This window comes from Alnus glutinosa, chromosome 9 (genome assembly GCF_958979055.1).
Source record: "Alnus glutinosa chromosome 9, dhAlnGlut1.1, whole genome shotgun sequence".
Taxonomy (NCBI): domain Eukaryota; kingdom Viridiplantae; phylum Streptophyta; class Magnoliopsida; order Fagales; family Betulaceae; genus Alnus; species Alnus glutinosa.
In genome coordinates, this window is record NC_084894.1 from 171,970 (window position 1) to 191,502 (window position 19,533).

Genomic DNA, 19,533 nt, shown 5'->3' on the forward strand with positions numbered 1-19,533 from the left:
GTACATTGACAATGAGGTGGTAGTTTGAAGAGGTTATATGTATTTTTCCCTATTAAAAATCTTTTCGTCTGATTATGTAAATCAAATGCAAAATGCATTTATGATGCATTTGTAAATGAGTAATGATTCATCATCACCACCTAAAAATATCAATTTTTACCACTTTGCCTATATAGCAAGGTGGTCATCTATCTTATTTTATTTTTAAAACTAGCGAGGGACCATCTTGCCACATAAGCAAAGTAGTAAAAAGTGGTATTTATGAGGGTGGTGAATCATTACTCTTTATGAATAGTGCAACTCCACACACTATTCACACGTGTATATATATATTTTTTATTTGTTTTTCTTTCTTTCTTTCACTCTCTCTCTCTTCTCCCTTTTCTCTCACCCAAATTCATTTACGTCATAGCAATATTGTAATATATCTCTGAATTTAAAAATTGTATTTCAAAGTATGTCTATATGACAAAATTTGTAATTGTCATTTTAAGGTTATACTCATGCGAATCACCTCAGGTGTGAACACAAAATTTGCTGACTTTATAGCAAATAATTATCCAAAAAAAAAAACTTACCGTTGAAAAAATATCTTAAAATTAAATAAAGAAAGATAAAGAAATAATAAAAAATAATAATATTTAAATAATAGAGACTCGGATATATTGTACATTTTGAAATCAATTATGCTCCGTTTGTTTCGATATAAAATAATTTCCGTCATAAAATATTTTCGGCGAAATCATTTTCAGAAAAAATGATTTTTTCGAAAATATTTTCCAGCATTTGACTCGCACGAAAAAATTACAAAATGCGAAAATCAGAGTTTGGCAAATGCCGCCGGAATTCGGCAATGTTCGGTCGCCGTTGCAGGATTCTAGCAAGCAAGTTTGGCCAGATTCCTACCAGACTCTTCCGAATAAATGGCCGGATCCGGTCATATCCCAGCCATTTTGGCCAAATTCGTCCAGATCCAGCCAGATCCCGGCTAGCTTCTGACCATGGCCAAAATTTGGCAATATTCTGGCCAGTTTTTGACCGGAATCTGGTCGGATGTCGCCAGATTCAAGTGCCGACAAGATTCTGGTGACCAGATGTTGCCGGACTTCGGCGTCGGCTGGATTTCGACGACCGACAATTGTTGAATTCCAATAATCGGATATCAAACATGCGTGCAAAGACGAAGAGTTTAATTTCGGAAAACGATTTTATGGTTTTGAAAATTAAATAACCTTTTACGATCAAACTGAAAATAATTTTCGTTGACCATTATTTTCGCCCCTACTAAATACCGTAAAATGTCAAAATCATTTTACACCGAAACAAACAGAACATCAGTTAAAATATATAAAATAAGTTTGGGTTAGCCGATATAAAAATGCATAAGTAATTGAAAGTGCTCTAATGTACTAATTTGTGATGGCAAATAAGTGTTGCAAAAAATGGAATAAAAAATAATATTTTCAAAAATAGGGATTGAAATGGAAAATTGAATGGAGTTTGTATTGAAAAAGGGTAGGTGAAGTAGAGAAACGTGCTTTTTTATTAGGTGAAACGCCTCTCAGCTTGGAAATGCTCTAAAATACACTTAATGCTAATTTAATGATAGCGATTTCTAAAAATATAAAGTGTTGACTATTTGGTTTTCATAATATTACTTACAATTGCAGCAAATTAAAGTCGTGCACCACGTGTCACTGCACCAACGGTGGTAGAGCGAGTGGGCGCTCATACAGTCTCTCAGCAAGCGCCAAGCAAAGAAGAAACACAAAAGGATATGCTTTCTTACACCAAATGGTCAATGAAAAATAAATTTTCCTTTTTTCCATTTTTCCATTTTTGCCTTCCCTTTTCGGTCTAAATTTTAAGCTTTATTTCACAAATGTACATTTTTTTTTTTCCCTGAGCAGTAAACAAAAAAAATTATTTAACCGTAAAGGTATAAATATAATGTGGCTATTCGGAAACAATGATTATAAAAAATAAAAAATAAAAAAATTGTGACAAAGTTAAAATATATGTATAAGGAATCAAAATAATATGTAAATTAAATTATTATTTTTTTTTTTTAAGAAAAAATGTTTGTCGTAACTCGTAATTACAGAGAAGAAAAAAAGGAAAGTTAGTTCGAGAGGTACAACGAAAAGGAAAACGGTGGCAGCGGCTTTTTTTCGGTTTCCGTCATTCGCTAAGCGCCCATGCCCCTCTAAGCAAAACTGTTAATTAACCAAAAAGCATTTATGTCTCCATGTATACTGTTAATACGGTAGTAATTATCTTTTTCTGGTGGCGGAGGCCAGAGAGTATACATGGCTGCTGCTGCTTTTTCTTCTTCTTCTTCAATATGGTCCCGCCAAAACCAACAGTTTCAGATTCATTTGAAAAACAAATTCCTCTGTTTCAGTAATCATTTCAATTAGGGTTCAGGCGAAGAAAAAAAAGAAAGAAAGAGGGGAAGAAAATAGGGATCGGAAGGGGTTGGGGGGCATATGATGCTTTGTTCATCATTGTGGGGTCGAATACAGCCGTGGCTTCGCGATTACGATAGCCTTCAATCTTTCGCCGTCATCCTCATCTACATCCAGGTTTCTTTCTTCTCCTTTTCTATTACATTTTCATTTTCTAAATAAAAATTTCAATTAATTAGGGCTCTTTTTTTAAAAATAAAAATAAAAAATAAAAATCAAACAAATAAAACAGATTGGTTGCGCGTTGATTGGATCACTGGGCGCATTGTACAACGGAGTTTTGCTGATAAATCTGGCCATCGCGTTGTTCGCTCTGGTAGCCATAGAGAGCAGCAGTCAGAGCCTGGGGCGTATGTATGCGGTTCTTCTCTTCTGCGCTATCTTTCTCGATGTCTTCTGGTTCATCTTCTTCACTTACGACATTTGGTCAGTCCCCCCTTTTATCTTTGATTATTTATTTACAAATAAAAGCGTATTTGTTTTGTTTGAATAAGTCTTCTAGCTGTGACGCCAGAACAACTAATTATGTGATTTCAACTCTTTAACCCCTCACTCATGCCTTCTTATGCGCTGCTTTATTTATTCAAAATGCAACAAGTGTTTGGTGAACAATGTTAAAAGTACTAATTAAATGAGTAAATTTGTCTTTCCTTGAGATAATTAGTGATTTAAAATGGTATATGCTCAAAATTTCTGAGCTCGAACCTTGTTTTGGTGATTCACTCTCATTTCATTTAAAATAGTTTACGTGTTTTCTGGTTTCTAATGTGAGATGAGTATTAAAGTATTAATTAAATTATTAAATTTATCATTTCCTATTAGCTTAAGCTTTTGGGATAAGCGGATATTTAACAAACAAGGACTCTAATACGTGGTAGAAGAATTATACAAATTGCTGCAGCATATGGTTGCATGTGTTCTCTACGACTTCACATGTTGAAAAAAATGGATTCTGGTTGCAGAATATTTTTCCAATCTGAACTTGTTGTATTGGCTCATGTGGCAATGCCTTATTCTGTGTGTACATGAACCGTATTTGTGTGCATGTGTTTGGTAATTCTAATCTCTTATCTGACGGAAATTTTGTGTCTGCAGGCACATATCTTCTGAGAGTTATGGACCATTCATTATCTTTTCAGTGAGACTCAGTCTGGCAATGCAAATCATTGGGTTTACTGTGAGGTTCTTATCCTCATTTTTATGGATTCAGATTTACAGGTTGGGGGTTTCATATGTTGACACTACAGTTGCTCGAGAAGCAGATTTTGATTTAAGAAGTAGTTTTCTGAGTCCTGCAACTCCTGCTGTAGCCAGGCAATCCTCAGAGTCTGATGACATTTTAGGAGGATCTATCTATGACCCTGCTTACTACTCATCTCTCTTTGATGTTCAAGACAGTAGACGTTTATTTGGGGTATGGTATTCTTCACTTGCTTGCAATAGAACACCTATTTGACTTTTCTTGGGTGAACTTCATCTGTTTGTTTCCAAATTTTTTGGTAAAATTTTTATTTCATCACTCTCTCTCTCTCTCTCTCTCTCTCTCTGCTTAGGAGTTGATCAATAACTTGGCTGATGACTGGTGAATTTACAAGAAATGAACAATAGAATAGGGTAGAACTATGAAAAAACTAATAACAAAAAAGTAAACAAGTGACCTGACATAAATTCTTTTGATTACACAAGCTACCCTTGACCCATATGAGTATGTATTTTAATATCTTTTACTTAGTTGAGAAGGCGTTTTAGGAGAGTCTTTAATTCATTTAAGATTTTATAATTTCTATTGGCGAGGCTTTGTTATCTTTGGAATGATCTGGGAGTGACTTATGAAAGTCATTCTTTACTATTCAAGCGAAGACTTTGAAATTCCTCATCGAGTAATAACATAAGGCAAGGACACCGACACTACCACCTTCCCACATGACCTGGATTATGGGTCCTTGTTATGCAACCGAACATTTTTATATGAACCGCCTTGGTTTTATTTATTTTGATGGCTGGTGGTGAGATATCAGTAAGATGTCTGTGATTCTCTCATAAATTGCTCATCTAAAGGAGGAAGAGAAAGGGGGAGAAGAAGTTAAACTACAGAGGTAGTGGGTGATTTGGCCACTGGATGGAGTAATGCTTTCTTCTTGTTGTTGGCTTCTACACTCTGTTTCAAAATGCTAAACAGGTGACAGTTACTAATCTTTTTAGTGAAACGTATGGTAATCGACCCACCAACGCATTTATTCCAGTTGCTTGGGTAGGCTGGTAGTGAATGTTATGTAGAGTGTTACCTAGGCCTCTTTTATTCACCTCTGAAGTAATGTGTCAGAGTTGATCCACTCCTCTGTGGCAGTGCCCTTAGGGAAAAAGATGATTGAACTCTATTGACACCTTCTCTACAAAGGTCGTAAACAGTACTTCTTTTTTCTCTTAAACGTGGGTTAGCCCCTTTTCAGTCATTTTGCATTCATGTAAAGTTTACTTAAGCAAAAAGCTGTGGCTGATAATTTTTCTTTTTCTTTTTTCCCTGGTTGAGTGTTGGAGGTATGCTGTCATCATCCTAGCTATGGAATCTGTTTATGGACTCTATCTCTGTTTTATAATAGATTAATATCTTATAGATTGAGTGTTTGTATTCAATGCTATCTTCTGCTATGATGTAAATGATTGAAGCTGCTATCGCTACTTTGGAGTTGTGTTGTTTCCTATGCTAATAAGGCAACCAAAATTTAATTGGATTTAGTTGAGTTGAGTATCTTCGGTTTCTTCCAACCCCATGATCTCATTCCTTATTTATATGAAGGTATTAATGGTTATTTATCATTTTGCATCTCTTTGTGCTATCTGTTTGTAGGGTCAAAATCATGGTAATGGTGACAATGGATCTACTTCTGCTGCTGAAGCTTCTCAGTTGAAGCCATCTGTAGGCAGGTCATTTCAGGCTATAGATGTAAGTACTTGTTACTGCATTTTCTCATCACAAGTCTTTAGAAATGCATTTCAATAAGAATTTCCTACCTATTATCTATAGTAGGAATACATTTCATCAGTCTGTAGGAGTAAAAGAAACTCAGCACGCTGACAAATCTTTTGTGGGTCAAAATGGTGAAGGTGGGAGAAAATAAGATTTTTCTTGAACTATCTGTCTGAAACTATTTTTGTTTCCTTTTCTTCATTAAAATTATTATTATTCATAATTTTTTTTTTTAAAAAAAAAAATCAACTATTTTTGTTTGGTTCAATTATGTGTCGCACATTCTAGAAGAGAGTGAGAGAGGAAAACAACCCCTTTTGTTAGGGTCAAGGTTGATATTATTGTCTTACCATCTGAGCCAAATGACATGCTGACTGAATACCTGAAACTTTAAATGCATCTCCTTTTCTTTTTTCCTTTTTGCTTCTCCGTTTGGCAGTATTCAAGGATTATCTAGATTTTGGGGAAAGCTTCCGTCTAGTCTGGCTTGAGTCTTGAGAATTATTAGCATTTGCAGTCAATAGCGTTCAAATTCAAGAAGTATCAGATTATATATACCACGGGTTCAATACTAATTTTTAGTATTGGATTTGGTAAACTATGAAGTGTCTTTGCTTCATTTTGTTCCTATTCTTCCTATTTTATAATTTGACTATATCAATTCATTTTTGCATTAAGTTTAGCACAAACCACTATTTTTCTTGTCTTCTTATGGTTTATTTACACATTTTTCTTGTCCTTGTACATTTGATTGAAAGCTTTTGGGAATTAATTTCAAAGTACGATAGTACATTTGCATTTTGAATAAGTTGCATTTGAAATGATATGTTTGCCATTTTTCATAATTTTGCTCATATGGGTGGTTACTCATTTAGCCAGAAAAATATGAAATTTTTTAATTCCAAGAATCAGTGAATTTTTTTTTCGTTCTTCTTCCAAATTTTAAGTAAATAAGAAGCAAATAAAAAGGGCCAAGTAGAGTAGTTTGATCTGGCCATGAGCAGAATGGGCACACTCACATGGTAATAAAATAACCATGTATCTGAACGCATTTTCTGTATTAGTAGTCTCTTTTCCAGATAACATGAATTTCCCACTCCCAGAATTTGACTCTGCATGAATGGTCCTCAATTTTAGCTGCAACTATATGCTGTTCCCATGGACATTTTTATGTTACTAAATAGAAACAGTCATTTTGGGTATTCAAGGTTGACAGGTTTATTCAGTCACTTGCTTTGCGTTCCTGATGCTGCTTTCCTGTTCCAACTAACTAGAAATTTCACAAAATTGATTTTTCTTCTTTCTTTTGTTTTAGTAAATTTGAGTAGCATGCTTCTTCTTTTTTCCCTCTCTTTGAACTCTTTCCTAGAGGTCATTTTTCACCTACTTAGCCACAGGGCTTGTGGGTTATAGGCTTATTTTCTGCTCTCTGGTACCTCTTCAAATGTATACTGTTACAATTATCTGGTTCGGAACTTAGGGATTATTTACAAGATTGGTCCATGCGTGTTAGCATACTATGTTTGATGTTGGTTGTGTGATTGCTGTTGTTTTTGGGTTTGACTTCCGTGTATCAATTTTCAGTGAGATATTTACAAAAAGTTGGACATTGTTATGTTATTATTATTAACCTTCTAATTAGTTTTTCTTTTTCTTTTTTTCAGTCACATAGAATGCCAACTTGCTACTTGTTTTTAACTTAATATATTCCTTGCAGGAGGAGGTTGGAGCAAGCCAGCCTCAAACAGTTTGAACTCAAGTGTGGTATCCATGAAATTTTTAACTCCTCGGTATCCACTCTCCATAATTATTGTTCTGAGGTTTCTTTTTCATTAGTCAATGCGGCCAGACTGTTTTCGAGTAGGTTTTGTACAGTTACAATTTTTAGCCATTATTTCCCAGGGTAAAAGCGCTGCTTGTCAAAGTTAAAGGAGACCTATTCCCCTTTATTCTGTAGGGAATGTGACAAGTGTCAAAGGTTTTACCAACATACATGCTATGTGTGGGTCCTACAAATTCTGTAGTCGATTTTCAAAATGAAAGATTGGAGAAAGACAGGAGAATACAAGAAAGTATTTTGTCTTTCCTGAAAATATTTCAGCTGCACATAGACAATGCAATTTGGCTCGCACTGAATTCTTATTTCCAGGGTGGGTCTAGGTTAACATCGCCAATATATTGTCGTGTTCAGGGACCCCAGTTAATCGCATGTTGTTCCCCAAGTCAGATTGGTAAAAGCCTTTCAGAATGTAGTGGCTGTCTTTTCTTTTTTTTCACTTCATTTTTTGGTGGGTTTGACAGCCCGTTCAAATGTCATGATTCATGAAATATAGCTGCAATATTTTCAAAGAAGTGGATGAATATATTCATGTATATTGTTGTTTTTTTTTTTTATTTTCTTAGCCATCATAAGAACATGAATCTAAATGAGAAAAAAAAATAAAAAAAATGGAAGTCTGACATTCAAATTGCGATGTAGAACGAAGAACATTCAAAATTGATTCTTTGCAGCCGCCAACATGTAAAATCTATGGAGATATTGATGAAACCCAACTTTGCCACAGCAAAGATTTTTAGCTGTTATGGCATTATATTGTGGCAGTAAAGTTTTCTTTCAAATTAGATTGTGGGAATTTCTTCAAATCTAATTTATTAAATGAACATATTTTTAAAATACAAGTGATCGAGAATGACTCTCATATGTTTTTAATAGATTTGATGCAAATTACAAAAACAACTATGATATGCGTTTTGGGTGGCTTGTCCGTGAGAAATGGGTAGACCGGCCCATACAAGGGACAATCAAGTGACTCAAATGAGGTTAGGTTAAAAAAAAAAAAAACAAAAGAAGGAAAGAAACTCAAACTGAGAGAATAAGAAAGAACTTTCATACAACAATAGTTTATATGAAATTTTTGTCCTTTTTAGAGTATCGTGTGAAAGTGTATGTTTTCTCTCTTATTGGAGGCGCCGCGCCTGAGAAAAGAATCGCGTAGTTTGTACTTTTATATTTTGTTTTCTCTTTTAGGAGAGGGAGATTTGAGTATATCAGATTATAGTTTCCGAGTGATTTTTTATTTATTGTTTTTATATTTCATCTGTAGTGAATTTCTTGGTAACCAAGAATGTAAACTCTAGTGTTTTAGTGTGATTATTTTGTCTTGTTTATAATAATTGCGGTCTTTTCACAAAAGTTTTTAATTTATTTGTCAAACGTCGGAGGCACGAAGCTAATACCAACGCTGAACAGCATAGCTATGTCCCCCACCCCCCACTTGGGTTCGATTACGCTGAAGATATACATAGTTCAAACATTCTAGTTTTTTTTTTTTTTTTAATGCTTTAGGGTAGTTCACAATATGAAGATTACGGGCAAAAAAAAAAAAAAAAAAAAACTTTGAACCACTAAATTTTTGTTGCCCTGCTACCACTAGTTTTTCTTTTTCTGATCTTCTTTGCTCAAGAAACTCTTACCCCCATCCGACCGTTCGTTTGTTTACCGTTCCATATATAACAGAAGCCATCAATAAGAGGAGATGGTAATTTGAGTAATTTGATCAAAGTGCCAAGGGGTTGTCACAAGCTCCTCATAGAACCCCGCTCCAACATGAACATGAGACCACATAGGGATGGTAGGGGATGAAAATTGAGTACCAGTAATGCTATTTTTCACGTCTATTTTATACTGATAGATGTAAAAAATTTTGTTAGTCATTTATAAATAAAAAATAAAAAACAAAAGTATTAATCAATTAAAACACGTTACAAAAAAACGTGATATATGGATATGAAGAATTATATTATTCAAAATGACAATTTGTTCCGTCGTTCACGGAACTGATACAAAATAATTTTGAGCATACGAGTTAAGGTTAAGGTTGTTAAAAAAACATAAATGACTCAAATGAGAAATGGTTAAGTAGGGGAGGATTGACCGGTAGAAAGGTCATATATCATGGCTAACTGCAAGAAGTTGCGGTTTAAGTTTGTAGAATACTAATAGTCTAATAGGAATTTCCCTTCAACACTGCTACAAGACCCTAGAAAATGAGAGAACAACGACAAGTTTTGCAAATACAAGTAAACCCTAGAAAAATGAGAACAACGACAAGTTGTGCAAATACAAGTAAACCTTAGAAAAATGAGAGAACAACGACAAGTTGTGTAAATATAATTAATCACAGATACATATTAAGAGAATAAATTAAAGTTGTCACTTGTCACCTTAGATTCATTCCCGTTGGCATCTTATCTATTTTAGACTGAAAAATTAACATCCTTAAACTTATTAATCTTGGAAAATGCTGAAAAATTACGACAAAATTTTTAAACAAAAATGAGAGATCGGAGATTAGGAATTTGGGATCTCCAATAATTTTGTAACAATTTATATAGTAATTTCTAAAGTTAGGACTGCTTGGATGGGTAAAGTTTAAATTTCTTTAGATAAGTAAATTTTATCTGGAATTTTCTCATTTTTTTTTTTTGTCCAAATTATTAGTAATTTAAGTGAAAAAATTACTGAAAATTCCAATAAAAAAATTGATGTGAAATTGTAAACAAAATTATGATTGATTGGATTGATGACAATGAGCAAAGTGTGGACAGGATGATGATGCAAAGGGTCCACAAGGACAAGGGTGTGATCCGATTGCTTGGCGTGGCAGGCCAACACTAGAAAAATATTTCAATTTTCAATTCAATTCATGCCGGCAATTAACTATATAAATATTTGCTTACGTGGGATGTATATATATATATATAAAACTACATTCACAAATGAGAATAAAATTAAAACATCTAAAAAAATAAAAAAGAGAAAAAAAAGAATCAAATTAATCAATCCGTTTCAATAACCAGCATGCCCGCCTGCAATGTTCACAACATAATTTTCATCAAAATAATGTTATATACTATATAAATATTTAATAAATATTTTACAGAGATGATGTAGTAGAATTTAGTAGTCTTTAGATTAATCTTTATTAAAAATGAAAGGAAAAAATGTATAAGTTTTACTACTTTTTCATTTTGCCTCCAATATTTAAAAATTAGCAATGTAATCCAACAAAGTTTTTAAAATTCTTAACGTAACTCATCCGTTAGCCATCACGTGCGCCACACATGCATTCTTCGCTACAAACTTTTCAAAATTGTCTCATATACACGGGTTGAAATTTCAAGATGACCTCATTTTTTCATTTTTCGTATTATTTGACAAAAAATGGCTCACGTGCGCCACACATATATTCTTCGATACAAACTTTTCAAAATTGTCTCATATACACGGGTTGAAAGTTCAAGATAACCTTTTTTTTTTTTAAAAAAAAAAAAAAATAGAGGTGGTTATAGCCACCATTTGCCCATTTTTGGCCATATGCCATCCTTCTGTTATTTTATTTTATTTTTTCTTAGAAAAGTAGGGGTATTTAGGTATTTTCAGTACTTTCCGTTAAAAATGACAAATAATTAACGAAGGGGTTACATTGAAAATTTCAAAAACTTGGTCGGAGTATATCGATAACTTTTAAACATTTGAAGTAAAATTAAAAAAAAAAATGGTAAAACTTGGGCGAGTAAAATATAATTTTCCCAAAAAGAAAAAATCAATAATTACAAAATCTTGGCATATCAATTTTGTAGAGTATTTGTGTGGATTATTGTATGTGCCATACCTTAATTTTAATTTAGAATATTATTTAATATTTAGCCAAAGGTGTAGAAAATATATATTATTTAGTTTTGTGGAAATAAAAAGAAAAAGAAACATATTACACAAAACGAAGGGCTGTGGATGAGTGGGGAACTGGAGCCTTCCGCCTGACAAATCTGATCGTTGAGGAAAAACAGAGAATGAATGAGAGGTTGCCACTTGCCACTTGCCACCACCAGTCACCACCACATGCACGCGTCTCAGAAAAATAAAAGAAAATAGTATTGAGGGAAGAAAATAAGGGAAGAGAGAGAGAGAGAGAGAGAGAGAGAGAGAGGGGTTGGGTTGTCAGTTGTCAATTGTCAATGTTGTTTTATCAGAATATTTGCAGTGATTTTCATTGATTGATTGCCTCATTTTTCCTTTCTCTTCTTTCTTTTCTTTTTTCGATGAATAATAAATAAATACGAACAATAAATAAAATAAAAATAAAAGCAAGAAAGAAAGAGAAAGAGAAAGAGAGAGCAAAGGCAGGCAGAGTCACAGATTGATTTCAACGGGGAAATTGAAGCGAAGCAGCCTAAAACTTTGGTAAGCATTTCTTCACCTTTTGAATGTATTAAGTTATGTTTCCTGAAAATCGTGGCACAAATTTATGGTTTGCGTGTCAAATTTGTTCTTCCCTTGCCTGTCTGTAGACGTCTATGTTCAAAAAGGAAAATGTTTTATTTGTAAATTGTGTGAATATGAATCGAATAAGATGCTTCCAGATCCTTCTTTTTTCTTCTTGATTTCGCTTTGCCTTTAGTATCTCTCGCCTAACTCTCTTCTTCTTCTTCTTCGTTTATTTTATTTTATTTTTTTAATTTATTATAATCAAATTTAGAACCCCCTTATTTCCTCCTTACATCAAATTCCCATAAAGCTTTTGAAGAAAGAAAAAAAAAAAAAAAAAAAAATCCATTTTTCTCTCTGCGGTAGCTGTTGTTCTTTGTTCTTTCAGGATTTGGTAAGACCACATAACCTCGAAATATCTCTCTCTCTCTTCAAATATTTTTATGCAATTTGTTCAGGTTTTAGTACCCTTTTGCTTCTTTTTCTTTTTGGGGTCCTTCGGGGATGATTTGTATTTCTGTTGGTTGATGGATTTACAAATCTTTGACCCTTTTTCTTCTCCAATCTCGAACAATAAACAAAATGGGGATTTTTTTTTTTGTTGTTGTTGTTTTTTAATTTCTCTGCTGGAATCCCTGTCGTGGTATAAAAAGGTGTTCATGGGTTAGATCTGTCAAATTCTAGAAATTGTTTGTATTATTGTTTCCGCTCGAATGAGTTGTGACTATGACATGGGGGTTGGGGTGGGGGTGTTTTATTCATCGAGTTTATATGATATGATTTTTTTTGTTTGTGATTGTGGCAGAGGAAGGCAAACGTAAACTGGTGGTGGTGGGGAAAAAAGAAAGAAGAAAGAGAAGAGAATGGAGGAAGCAGTAGCAGCAAGGTATTGGTGTCACATGTGCTCTCAAACTATTGATCCCATCATGGAAGTTGAGATCAAATGCCCATTTTGCCAAAGCGGATTCGTTGAAGAGATGAGTAGCACAACCATTAGGGAGAATCAAGCCCAAGTGGACGCTGATACTGACACCAATTTTGGGTCCGACCGCGCCCTCTCTCTCTGGGCCCCCATATTGCTTGGCATGATGGGCAGTCAACCCCGTCGCCGACGCCGAAGATTCAGACAAAGTGATTTCGAGTTTGGAGACGAAGATGATGAACATGACAATGACCATGAGGACGGCCACAGCCACGGGGGAGGGGAGACCGAATTGGATCGTGAACTTGAGTCCATCATGAGGAGGAGGAGAAGAAGCTCAGCTACTATACTTCAATTGCTCCAAGGCATTCGAGCTGGAATGGCTTCTGAATTGTCTGAGAATTCTGAAGTTGATAGGGATAGAGAGAGAGATAGGGAAAGAGATAGAGAGAGAGAAAGAGAGCGCCTGGTTTTGATCAACCCTTTCAGTCAGACTATCCTCGTTCAGGGTTCTTATGATTCCAGCAGGGGGAGTCAAAGCGAGAATCAGAGCCCCATTGGGTCTTTAGGTGATTATTTCATTGGGCCTGGTTTAGATTTATTGCTGCAGCATTTGGCTGAGAATGATCCAAATAGATATGGCCCTCCACCTGCGCAAAAGGAGGCGATTGAAGCATTACCTACTGTGACAGTTAAGGAGAACTTGCAGTGTTCGGTGTGTTTGGATGATTTTGAGATTGGTGCTGAAGCAAAGGAGATGCCGTGTAAGCATAAATTTCATAGTGGGTGTATTATGCCATGGCTGGAGCTTCATTGTTCTTGTCCAGTTTGCAGGTTTCAGTTGCCTGCTGATGAGACCAAGCGTGATACAGACGGTTCTAGGAACAGCAGCAATCAGAGAGAGAGGGAGAGTAATGAGAGGGAAACTGATCATGGTAGTGGTACTAACGAAGAAGGAGATGGGGGGGATGGGAGAAGTGGAAGTGGGAGAAGGTTTTCATTTCTATGGCCTTTTAATGGTTTCTTTTCTTCTTCTGGTGGAGGGAATTCTTCCTCAACCTCCTCATCTTCGTCGGCTAATGCAACCGGAGGTGGAAATGCTTCCTCTCAAACAGATGAGAATTGAGTATATTTTCGTCAGTTTTATTTTTTAATATCAGATTCTTTCCCTTTATGTTGCCTGAATGTTTTGCCTTGCTTTATGTACATGTTATCTTTTTATGTACATAGTATCTTACTTGCTGCCTCCGAATCTGGGAAGAATAATTTGTGCTGTCATCCTTCAGTGTTTTGTAGATATCTCTTGCCCTCTTACAAGAATTTCTACTGTTCCTATTTGACCTACTCTACATTTGTATAATTTTTTTTTTTTTGGGGTGCTCTGAAAGATTCAATGTGATTGAAATTGGTGGCTGGACTTTCTCCTTATTTGATATTGGACCAAACTCCCAGTACGGGTAGAATTTAAGAATGGCCCCATGAGGTATCTGACTCTTTTCTATGCACTAACAATGCCGACCTATCAGATGCTGAGAGGTCCCGCCTGTGACAAAGTTGCCTGTCTATCACTTCAATGATACGCTGAAGCCATGTGAAATGGTCCTTGTCTCCGGATTATTTGGTAGCTTTGCTCACATCTAGGCAAATCATGTAGCTGTGTTGCTGGCAAATATATTACACCCACCTTTGTCCTGAATTATATTCAACTCACTGTGTAGCTTTGCTCACATCTAGGCTCGTCAATTCATTTTCTTGATGCTTTGTGAACTGACAAATCTTACTGGGGGTTTGAATGAGTATGAGAATACTTTAACTCGAGTAATTTAATTAAACATATCAAATTTTTTAACTTTATCTTGTTAATTTCGTGATGAATTCATATCGAATTTACGAGTCACGTAAAAAATTATTAGCCCTATTTATAACCATTGTAAGTATTAACCAATCAGCCAGTCGTCTCACATAACGCTAACAAAGAACAATCACTCCTCTATGAATCATACTCCCATTCAGTTGCAATATCGAGTAGCAAAGAACAAAAACAGAGTTCCATTAAGTCAAAGTCAGATGATCAAACATTTGGAAATCTAAATCCCAATGCTTTTTTCTCATCGAAACACACATAATAGTAGTAAATGTTTCTGCCTCCAGAAACAAAAGCAAGGTAGCAAAACTAGAAGCATCCTCATTCGCTCATCTTTATACTAACCCCTCCCAACAAGAGGCAAAAAGGGAAAACAGAAACGGAGACATATAGAGAGCGAGACAAAAAATATCATGGAAACGATCATATCACTTGACAGTCAAGATCTTGATAATAGATGCATTATCAACTTTGTGCAAAGCCACCACAGAATCTCCATTTTTGCAGAGACCCTTTGACTTGGCATGTTGTATGGCAAACACCAATGCTTCTTCTGTTGTTTCAGCATCAGAAGCTCTAGCAGATCCTGCACTCAGAACTGGGACCAACCCGCGGAAAATTAGGCTATGCCTTGCCGGAGATTCGTCACTGCACGACCAGTCAAAAGAATCGGTTGTCATCTCTGGGACGACCACAGACAGTATAGGCATGCCTGGCCTATACTTGGCCACCAGTTTAGCAGTGCTTCCTCCTCTGGTTAGGACCAATATAAGTGCTGCTTTTGCTGAGTTGGCTGTTTTGACAGCAGAAGATGCCAGGCTCTCTAACGGGCTCATGGGCACTGGCGAGTGTTTCATTAGTCTTTTGAAGACGTCTCCATAATCAAGGGTGCTTTCTGCTTCTACACATATTTTGGCCATTGTCTGAACTGCAAGTTCTGGATAAGCTCCAGCAGCTGTTTCACCACTCAGCATCACACAGTCTGTGCCATCAAGAACCGCATTGGCAACATCAGTAGCTTCAGCTCTAGTTGGCCGGGGAGATTTGATCATTGACTCCAACATCTGGGTTGCAGTCACCACAGGTTTTCCTTGGATGTTGCACTTGTAAATCATCACTTTCTGCGCGAGAAATATCTTTTCAATTGGGATTTCCATTCCAAGGTCACCTCGTGCTACCATAAATGCATCTGAATTTGCAAGGATGTCGTCAAAATTTGCTACCCCTTCTTGATTTTCAACCTACAAAACAAGTTTCAAAATGAAAGACAAGTATCAGAATCAAGTAGTTAAAACTGAATTGAAGTACAGACAATGATCGTTTTAATGACCAATAAGGCAATTCAGTATTGCTAAGAAGTTCATAGTTATCAGTGAATATCCAAAGAACTTCCGGAAAATTCCAAAGGAATTCGGGATGTATTCCCTATAAAATCAGCCGAACTAGCAAAAACTGCCTGTTATTGTTTCTCAACCAAGACTAAGACAAACCAAATGGTTGGTACTGACGACTTCCACCATATCCAACAGGGGTTAAACCAAATCTCAAGATAATTCGAAGTTTCCACAAATATCAGCATACCTTTGACATGAGAAGTATGTTCTTAGCATGTTCCCCAAGCACCTTCCGGACCCCCACAAGGTCTGAGCCTTTGCGAACAAAAGACAAAGCAATCATGTCAATCTTGTTGGGAATTCCCCACTGCAAGATGTCCTCCTTGTCTTTATCTGTTAAAGTTGGGAGATCCACTACAACCCCTGGAAGATTAACATTTTTTCTCTCACCAAGAACTGCAGAGTTCTCACAGCGGCATCGAACCAAACCCAATTTTTTGTCACAAGATAGAACTGCAAACGAGATAGTGCCATCTGCACAAAGTATCACCATTCCTGGATTTACATCCTCAGCCAACTTCTTGTAGCTCATGCAAATCATATTCTCATCACCCTTTATGCTATAGTCAGTAGATATGGTGATTTCTTGACCCTGTTTTAGCTGGATGGGTTTGCTATCCTTGAGAAATCCAGTTCGGATCTCTGGACCCTGTGACATTAATTACAAATGAACAATTAACGAGTTTTGCTTATGTTTTTCTTTAGTAAATCTAGAAACTTTGAAAGCTTGCCACTAGGGAGGGCTAACATGAGATATAGCTTAAATGATGCAGAATAATAACAAAATTTAGAAATGAAAAAAGGCCAAAAAATAGTTGAAAAAAAAGTCATCGCTACAGAAATAAGTCCATTCAAAAGCCTAAGCCTGAGGCAAGTTTACAACATTGGCGTATCTACACAGTAGTTTGTTCAGTAGAAGGTTACATGCACTTTACAAAACACATTTTTTACTTTTCAAGCATGTTTCTCCAAAAGAAGTGCAGAACTTCAAGAGACAATTTTTTTGGTCTGTAAATTTCTAAAAACCAGAATATAATCAACAGACAGAAAAAAAAAGAAAAGAAAAGCATCTAGACTAAGACTAAGATGACCCAAAAACATAACTGGTTTTGATTATGAGGAAAATAGGTTCATATCACAACTAGACACTCCAAAACACCACTACCACCTCACCTGCCACTACTGACCCTCTCACAACCATCGTTGGCAACTGTACGAAATGGTTTAGGTTACAATGTAAGTTTCTTTTCTTTTTTTTTCCCCTAAAAATAACAAACAACATAATTAGAAAATCTCAAAAACAAAAACAGGAAATGGGATGCTTAATACAGAAAACAAACACAAACGGCCTCTGCAATGAAGGGTTTTTTCCAGCTTTGTATAAATTGGAGTTCAGTTCTTTCTTTTATAAAATGACCTGATTATGTGGGGTTACATTTGAACAACCCATAGCTTACACACATAGCTATTTGAGATTCCTAATGCAAGTCGTAACTTACAAAAAAATAAAATAAAATCATTTACAGTTCATATATCTCCAAGGGTATACAAGAAAACATGGCTAGTGGACGTGTGGAGGGTACTAGCTCGAGAAATGAACGGCAGCGTTCAAGATGAACACCTGGCGTAAAACCTCATACCTATTGAAGCTATCCAAATGGAGATATTTGTTTCATTCAACAAATTGTGCCTACATGCTAAAAAGTTTCAGATAATACATGCTTGATTTTAACTAGTACTTAAAGAACAAGTGGAAACTGACAATTGAGGAACGAAATGGGAAATTCTGCACAGAAGAGACTAATAATAAATAAGTGAAATGAATATATAGTAATAGAAAGGACAAAACCAAACCCCGTCATAGAATGGAAGTAACAGAAAAGTCATCCAAAAGCCCCCCAGATCCAGATGTAAGAAAGAACCACAACGCAGAGGCATGCCAAAAGTGGACCACAAACAATGAAACTGAAAGGCCAATAAGCAAGCGAACCAACAAAGAAACACAGAAAGATAGGAAACAACATGGCCTTCCTTCCCAGCATCAGATGAAAAACAAACAAATCCAATGAGAACGCAATGAATACCCAGGTGCCAAAAAGTCCCAACCGTATTAAATCCGATCGATACAAATACAGAGAGAGATTAAAATATAGTACCTTGGTGTCAAGCATTACGGCACAGAGAATACCGGTGTTTTCCATGGCGGTCCTGAGGTTGTCGAGGGTTTCCTGGTGATATTCGTGAGATCCGTGAGAGAAGTTGAAGCGAGCCACATTCATGCCGGCTCTCAGCAGCTTCTCCAGCATGGGCACTGACCTGGACGCCGGTCCCAAAGTGCACACGATCTTCGTCTTGGGTTTTATAATCTTCTCCATTCTTTGAGCTGAAAAAAAAGCCTTAGACGACGATGAGATGATATTATTGTTACCCACAAGAGAGAAACCAGAGAAAATCGTAATGGAAGTCACCCCAAAAGAATCGTCAACAAAGACGATCGAAGGAGATGAAGAACCCAATTACTCTCCCTCTTGTCAAAAAAGTCTTCTAGATACGATACACGTGTACCACAAAAGAATAGAGACGGAGAGAAGGGGAACCAAAATATCAGTTTAAAAAAAAAAAATGGATGAAAGGAACCTGTGAGGCTGTGAAGATTGAAGATTGAAGAAGAAAAGGAAAGAAGCGTGATATGATGGTCGATGACACAGCTGTAACGAGTCATATATATATATATATAAAGAGAGAGGGCATTTTCTTGAGCCACAAGGCGTCCTGCCAAAATAACAAACAGTAAAAAAGGAATATTACGTGGGAATATATTAAGTTCAGTTGAAAGAGCATCCAACTGTGGGCGTGTTTGGTTTTGGTATTGAGTGATTTTAATAGCGGTGCGGCTAATAGGTTTTAAGCCGCTAAAATGGCTAATATTGGGTATGCACTCACTATGCAGGTCAACTATGGTGCCTGCTCCTGCTCCTGCTCCACTATTCATATTCATTCAATAAATATACTCTCTATGCAGTATGCATGCGCGCCCAACTTATTAACATGTTCGGAACAGCTTTTAGGCTGGTGATTTGCATTAAGTTTGGACTGTATTGAGATATATAATATAAAATTATATTATTCAATTTTAAATTTGATTTATTTAATTAAACGGGTCACCCATTTTAACTCTAATCTGTTCATGAAGATTGCCAATCCCACGTTTTTTCCATTAGAAGATATAAAGATAGTAAAAAAAAAAGGCTATTTGTTTGGTGAGATCCAGGCGGAGGGAAAGGGGCAACCAATATTAGAGAGCATTGTACCCGAGGAGTTTACACCTGTTCTTCCATGTCTGAAAGTGATGTTTTGAGGTGGGAAAAAAAAAAGGAGAAGAAAACTGGTCTTCCACAAATATTAATGATTAATGTTAATGTTACCAGTTACCTCTTGTTTCCGACTCTCCTCTTATTTTGCCCACCTTATCAGAGTTGTATTGTGGAAAAAGTACTCAGAACTTTCATTTGTTCAATTTTCCTGCTCAAAAAAGCACAAAAAGTCTAAAGTGGCTTTTAATGATATTCAAAGCACAAAAAAGTCTACGGCACCTAATGAAATTCAAGGTTCAACTTTGCCCATGCACCTTAGACGGGATGAAAAAGTC

General features: G+C 36.0%; 3 protein-coding genes across 4 annotated transcripts; 2 read left to right on the forward strand and 1 right to left on the reverse strand.

Annotated features, from left to right (window-relative positions):
* Window positions 1-2,143: 2,143 nt before the first annotated feature.
* LOC133877041 (uncharacterized) lies at window positions 2,144-7,809 on the forward strand. The gene is made up of 5 exons (XM_062315271.1): window positions 2,144-2,585; window positions 2,701-2,894; window positions 3,564-3,882; window positions 5,317-5,412; window positions 7,154-7,809. Exons 1-5 carry the CDS (start codon window positions 2,490-2,492, stop codon window positions 7,187-7,189), a joined length of 741 nt encoding a protein of 246 aa, XP_062171255.1. The 5' UTR covers window positions 2,144-2,489; the 3' UTR covers window positions 7,190-7,809.
* Window positions 7,810-11,435: 3,626 nt separating this feature from the next.
* Window positions 11,436-13,970, forward strand: LOC133877894 (E3 ubiquitin-protein ligase SIRP1-like). 2 transcript variants are annotated; one of them, XM_062316343.1, is made up of 2 exons: window positions 11,436-11,680; window positions 12,510-13,970. In XM_062316343.1, the coding sequence occupies exon 2, from the start codon at window positions 12,568-12,570 to the stop codon at window positions 13,750-13,752; it is 1,185 nt and encodes a 394-aa protein (XP_062172327.1). In that variant the 5' UTR covers window positions 11,436-11,680; window positions 12,510-12,567; the 3' UTR covers window positions 13,753-13,970. The 2 variants fall into 2 exon arrangements, with proteins under 2 accessions (XP_062172327.1, XP_062172328.1); XM_062316344.1 differs by lacking the exon at window positions 11,436-11,680 and adding an exon at window positions 11,769-12,098.
* A 682-nt stretch (window positions 13,971-14,652) lies between these two features.
* Window positions 14,653-18,563, reverse strand: LOC133877893 (pyruvate kinase, cytosolic isozyme). Its single transcript, XM_062316342.1, has 3 exons — window positions 18,041-18,563; window positions 16,072-16,533; window positions 14,653-15,731 (listed from the first exon to the last, which is right to left on the reverse strand). The coding sequence occupies exons 1-3, from the start codon at window positions 18,257-18,259 to the stop codon at window positions 14,919-14,921; spliced, it is 1,494 nt and encodes a 497-aa protein (XP_062172326.1). The 5' UTR covers window positions 18,260-18,563; the 3' UTR covers window positions 14,653-14,918.
* Window positions 18,564-19,533: the final 970 nt, after the last annotated feature.

Coding starts and splice junctions, on each gene's coding strand:
- LOC133877893 (XM_062316342.1), bottom strand. CDS start 18,259: ATGGAGAAGATTATAAAACCCAAGACGAAGATCGTGTGCACTTTGGGA. Junction 16,534..18,040: donor CCGTAATGCTTGACACCAAG/GTACTATATTTT, acceptor TTAATGTCACAG/GGTCCAGAGATCCGAACTGG. Junction 15,732..16,071: donor ACATACTTCTCATGTCAAAG/GTATGCTGATAT, acceptor CTTGTTTTGTAG/GTTGAAAATCAAGAAGGGGT.
- LOC133877041 (XM_062315271.1), top strand. CDS start 2,490: ATGATGCTTTGTTCATCATTGTGGGGTCGAATACAGCCGTGGCTTCGC. Junction 2,586..2,700: donor TCATCCTCATCTACATCCAG/GTTTCTTTCTTC, acceptor CAAATAAAACAG/ATTGGTTGCGCGTTGATTGG. Junction 2,895..3,563: donor TTCTTCACTTACGACATTTG/GTCAGTCCCCCC, acceptor TTGTGTCTGCAG/GCACATATCTTCTGAGAGTT.
- LOC133877894 (XM_062316343.1), top strand. CDS start 12,568: ATGGAGGAAGCAGTAGCAGCAAGGTATTGGTGTCACATGTGCTCTCAA.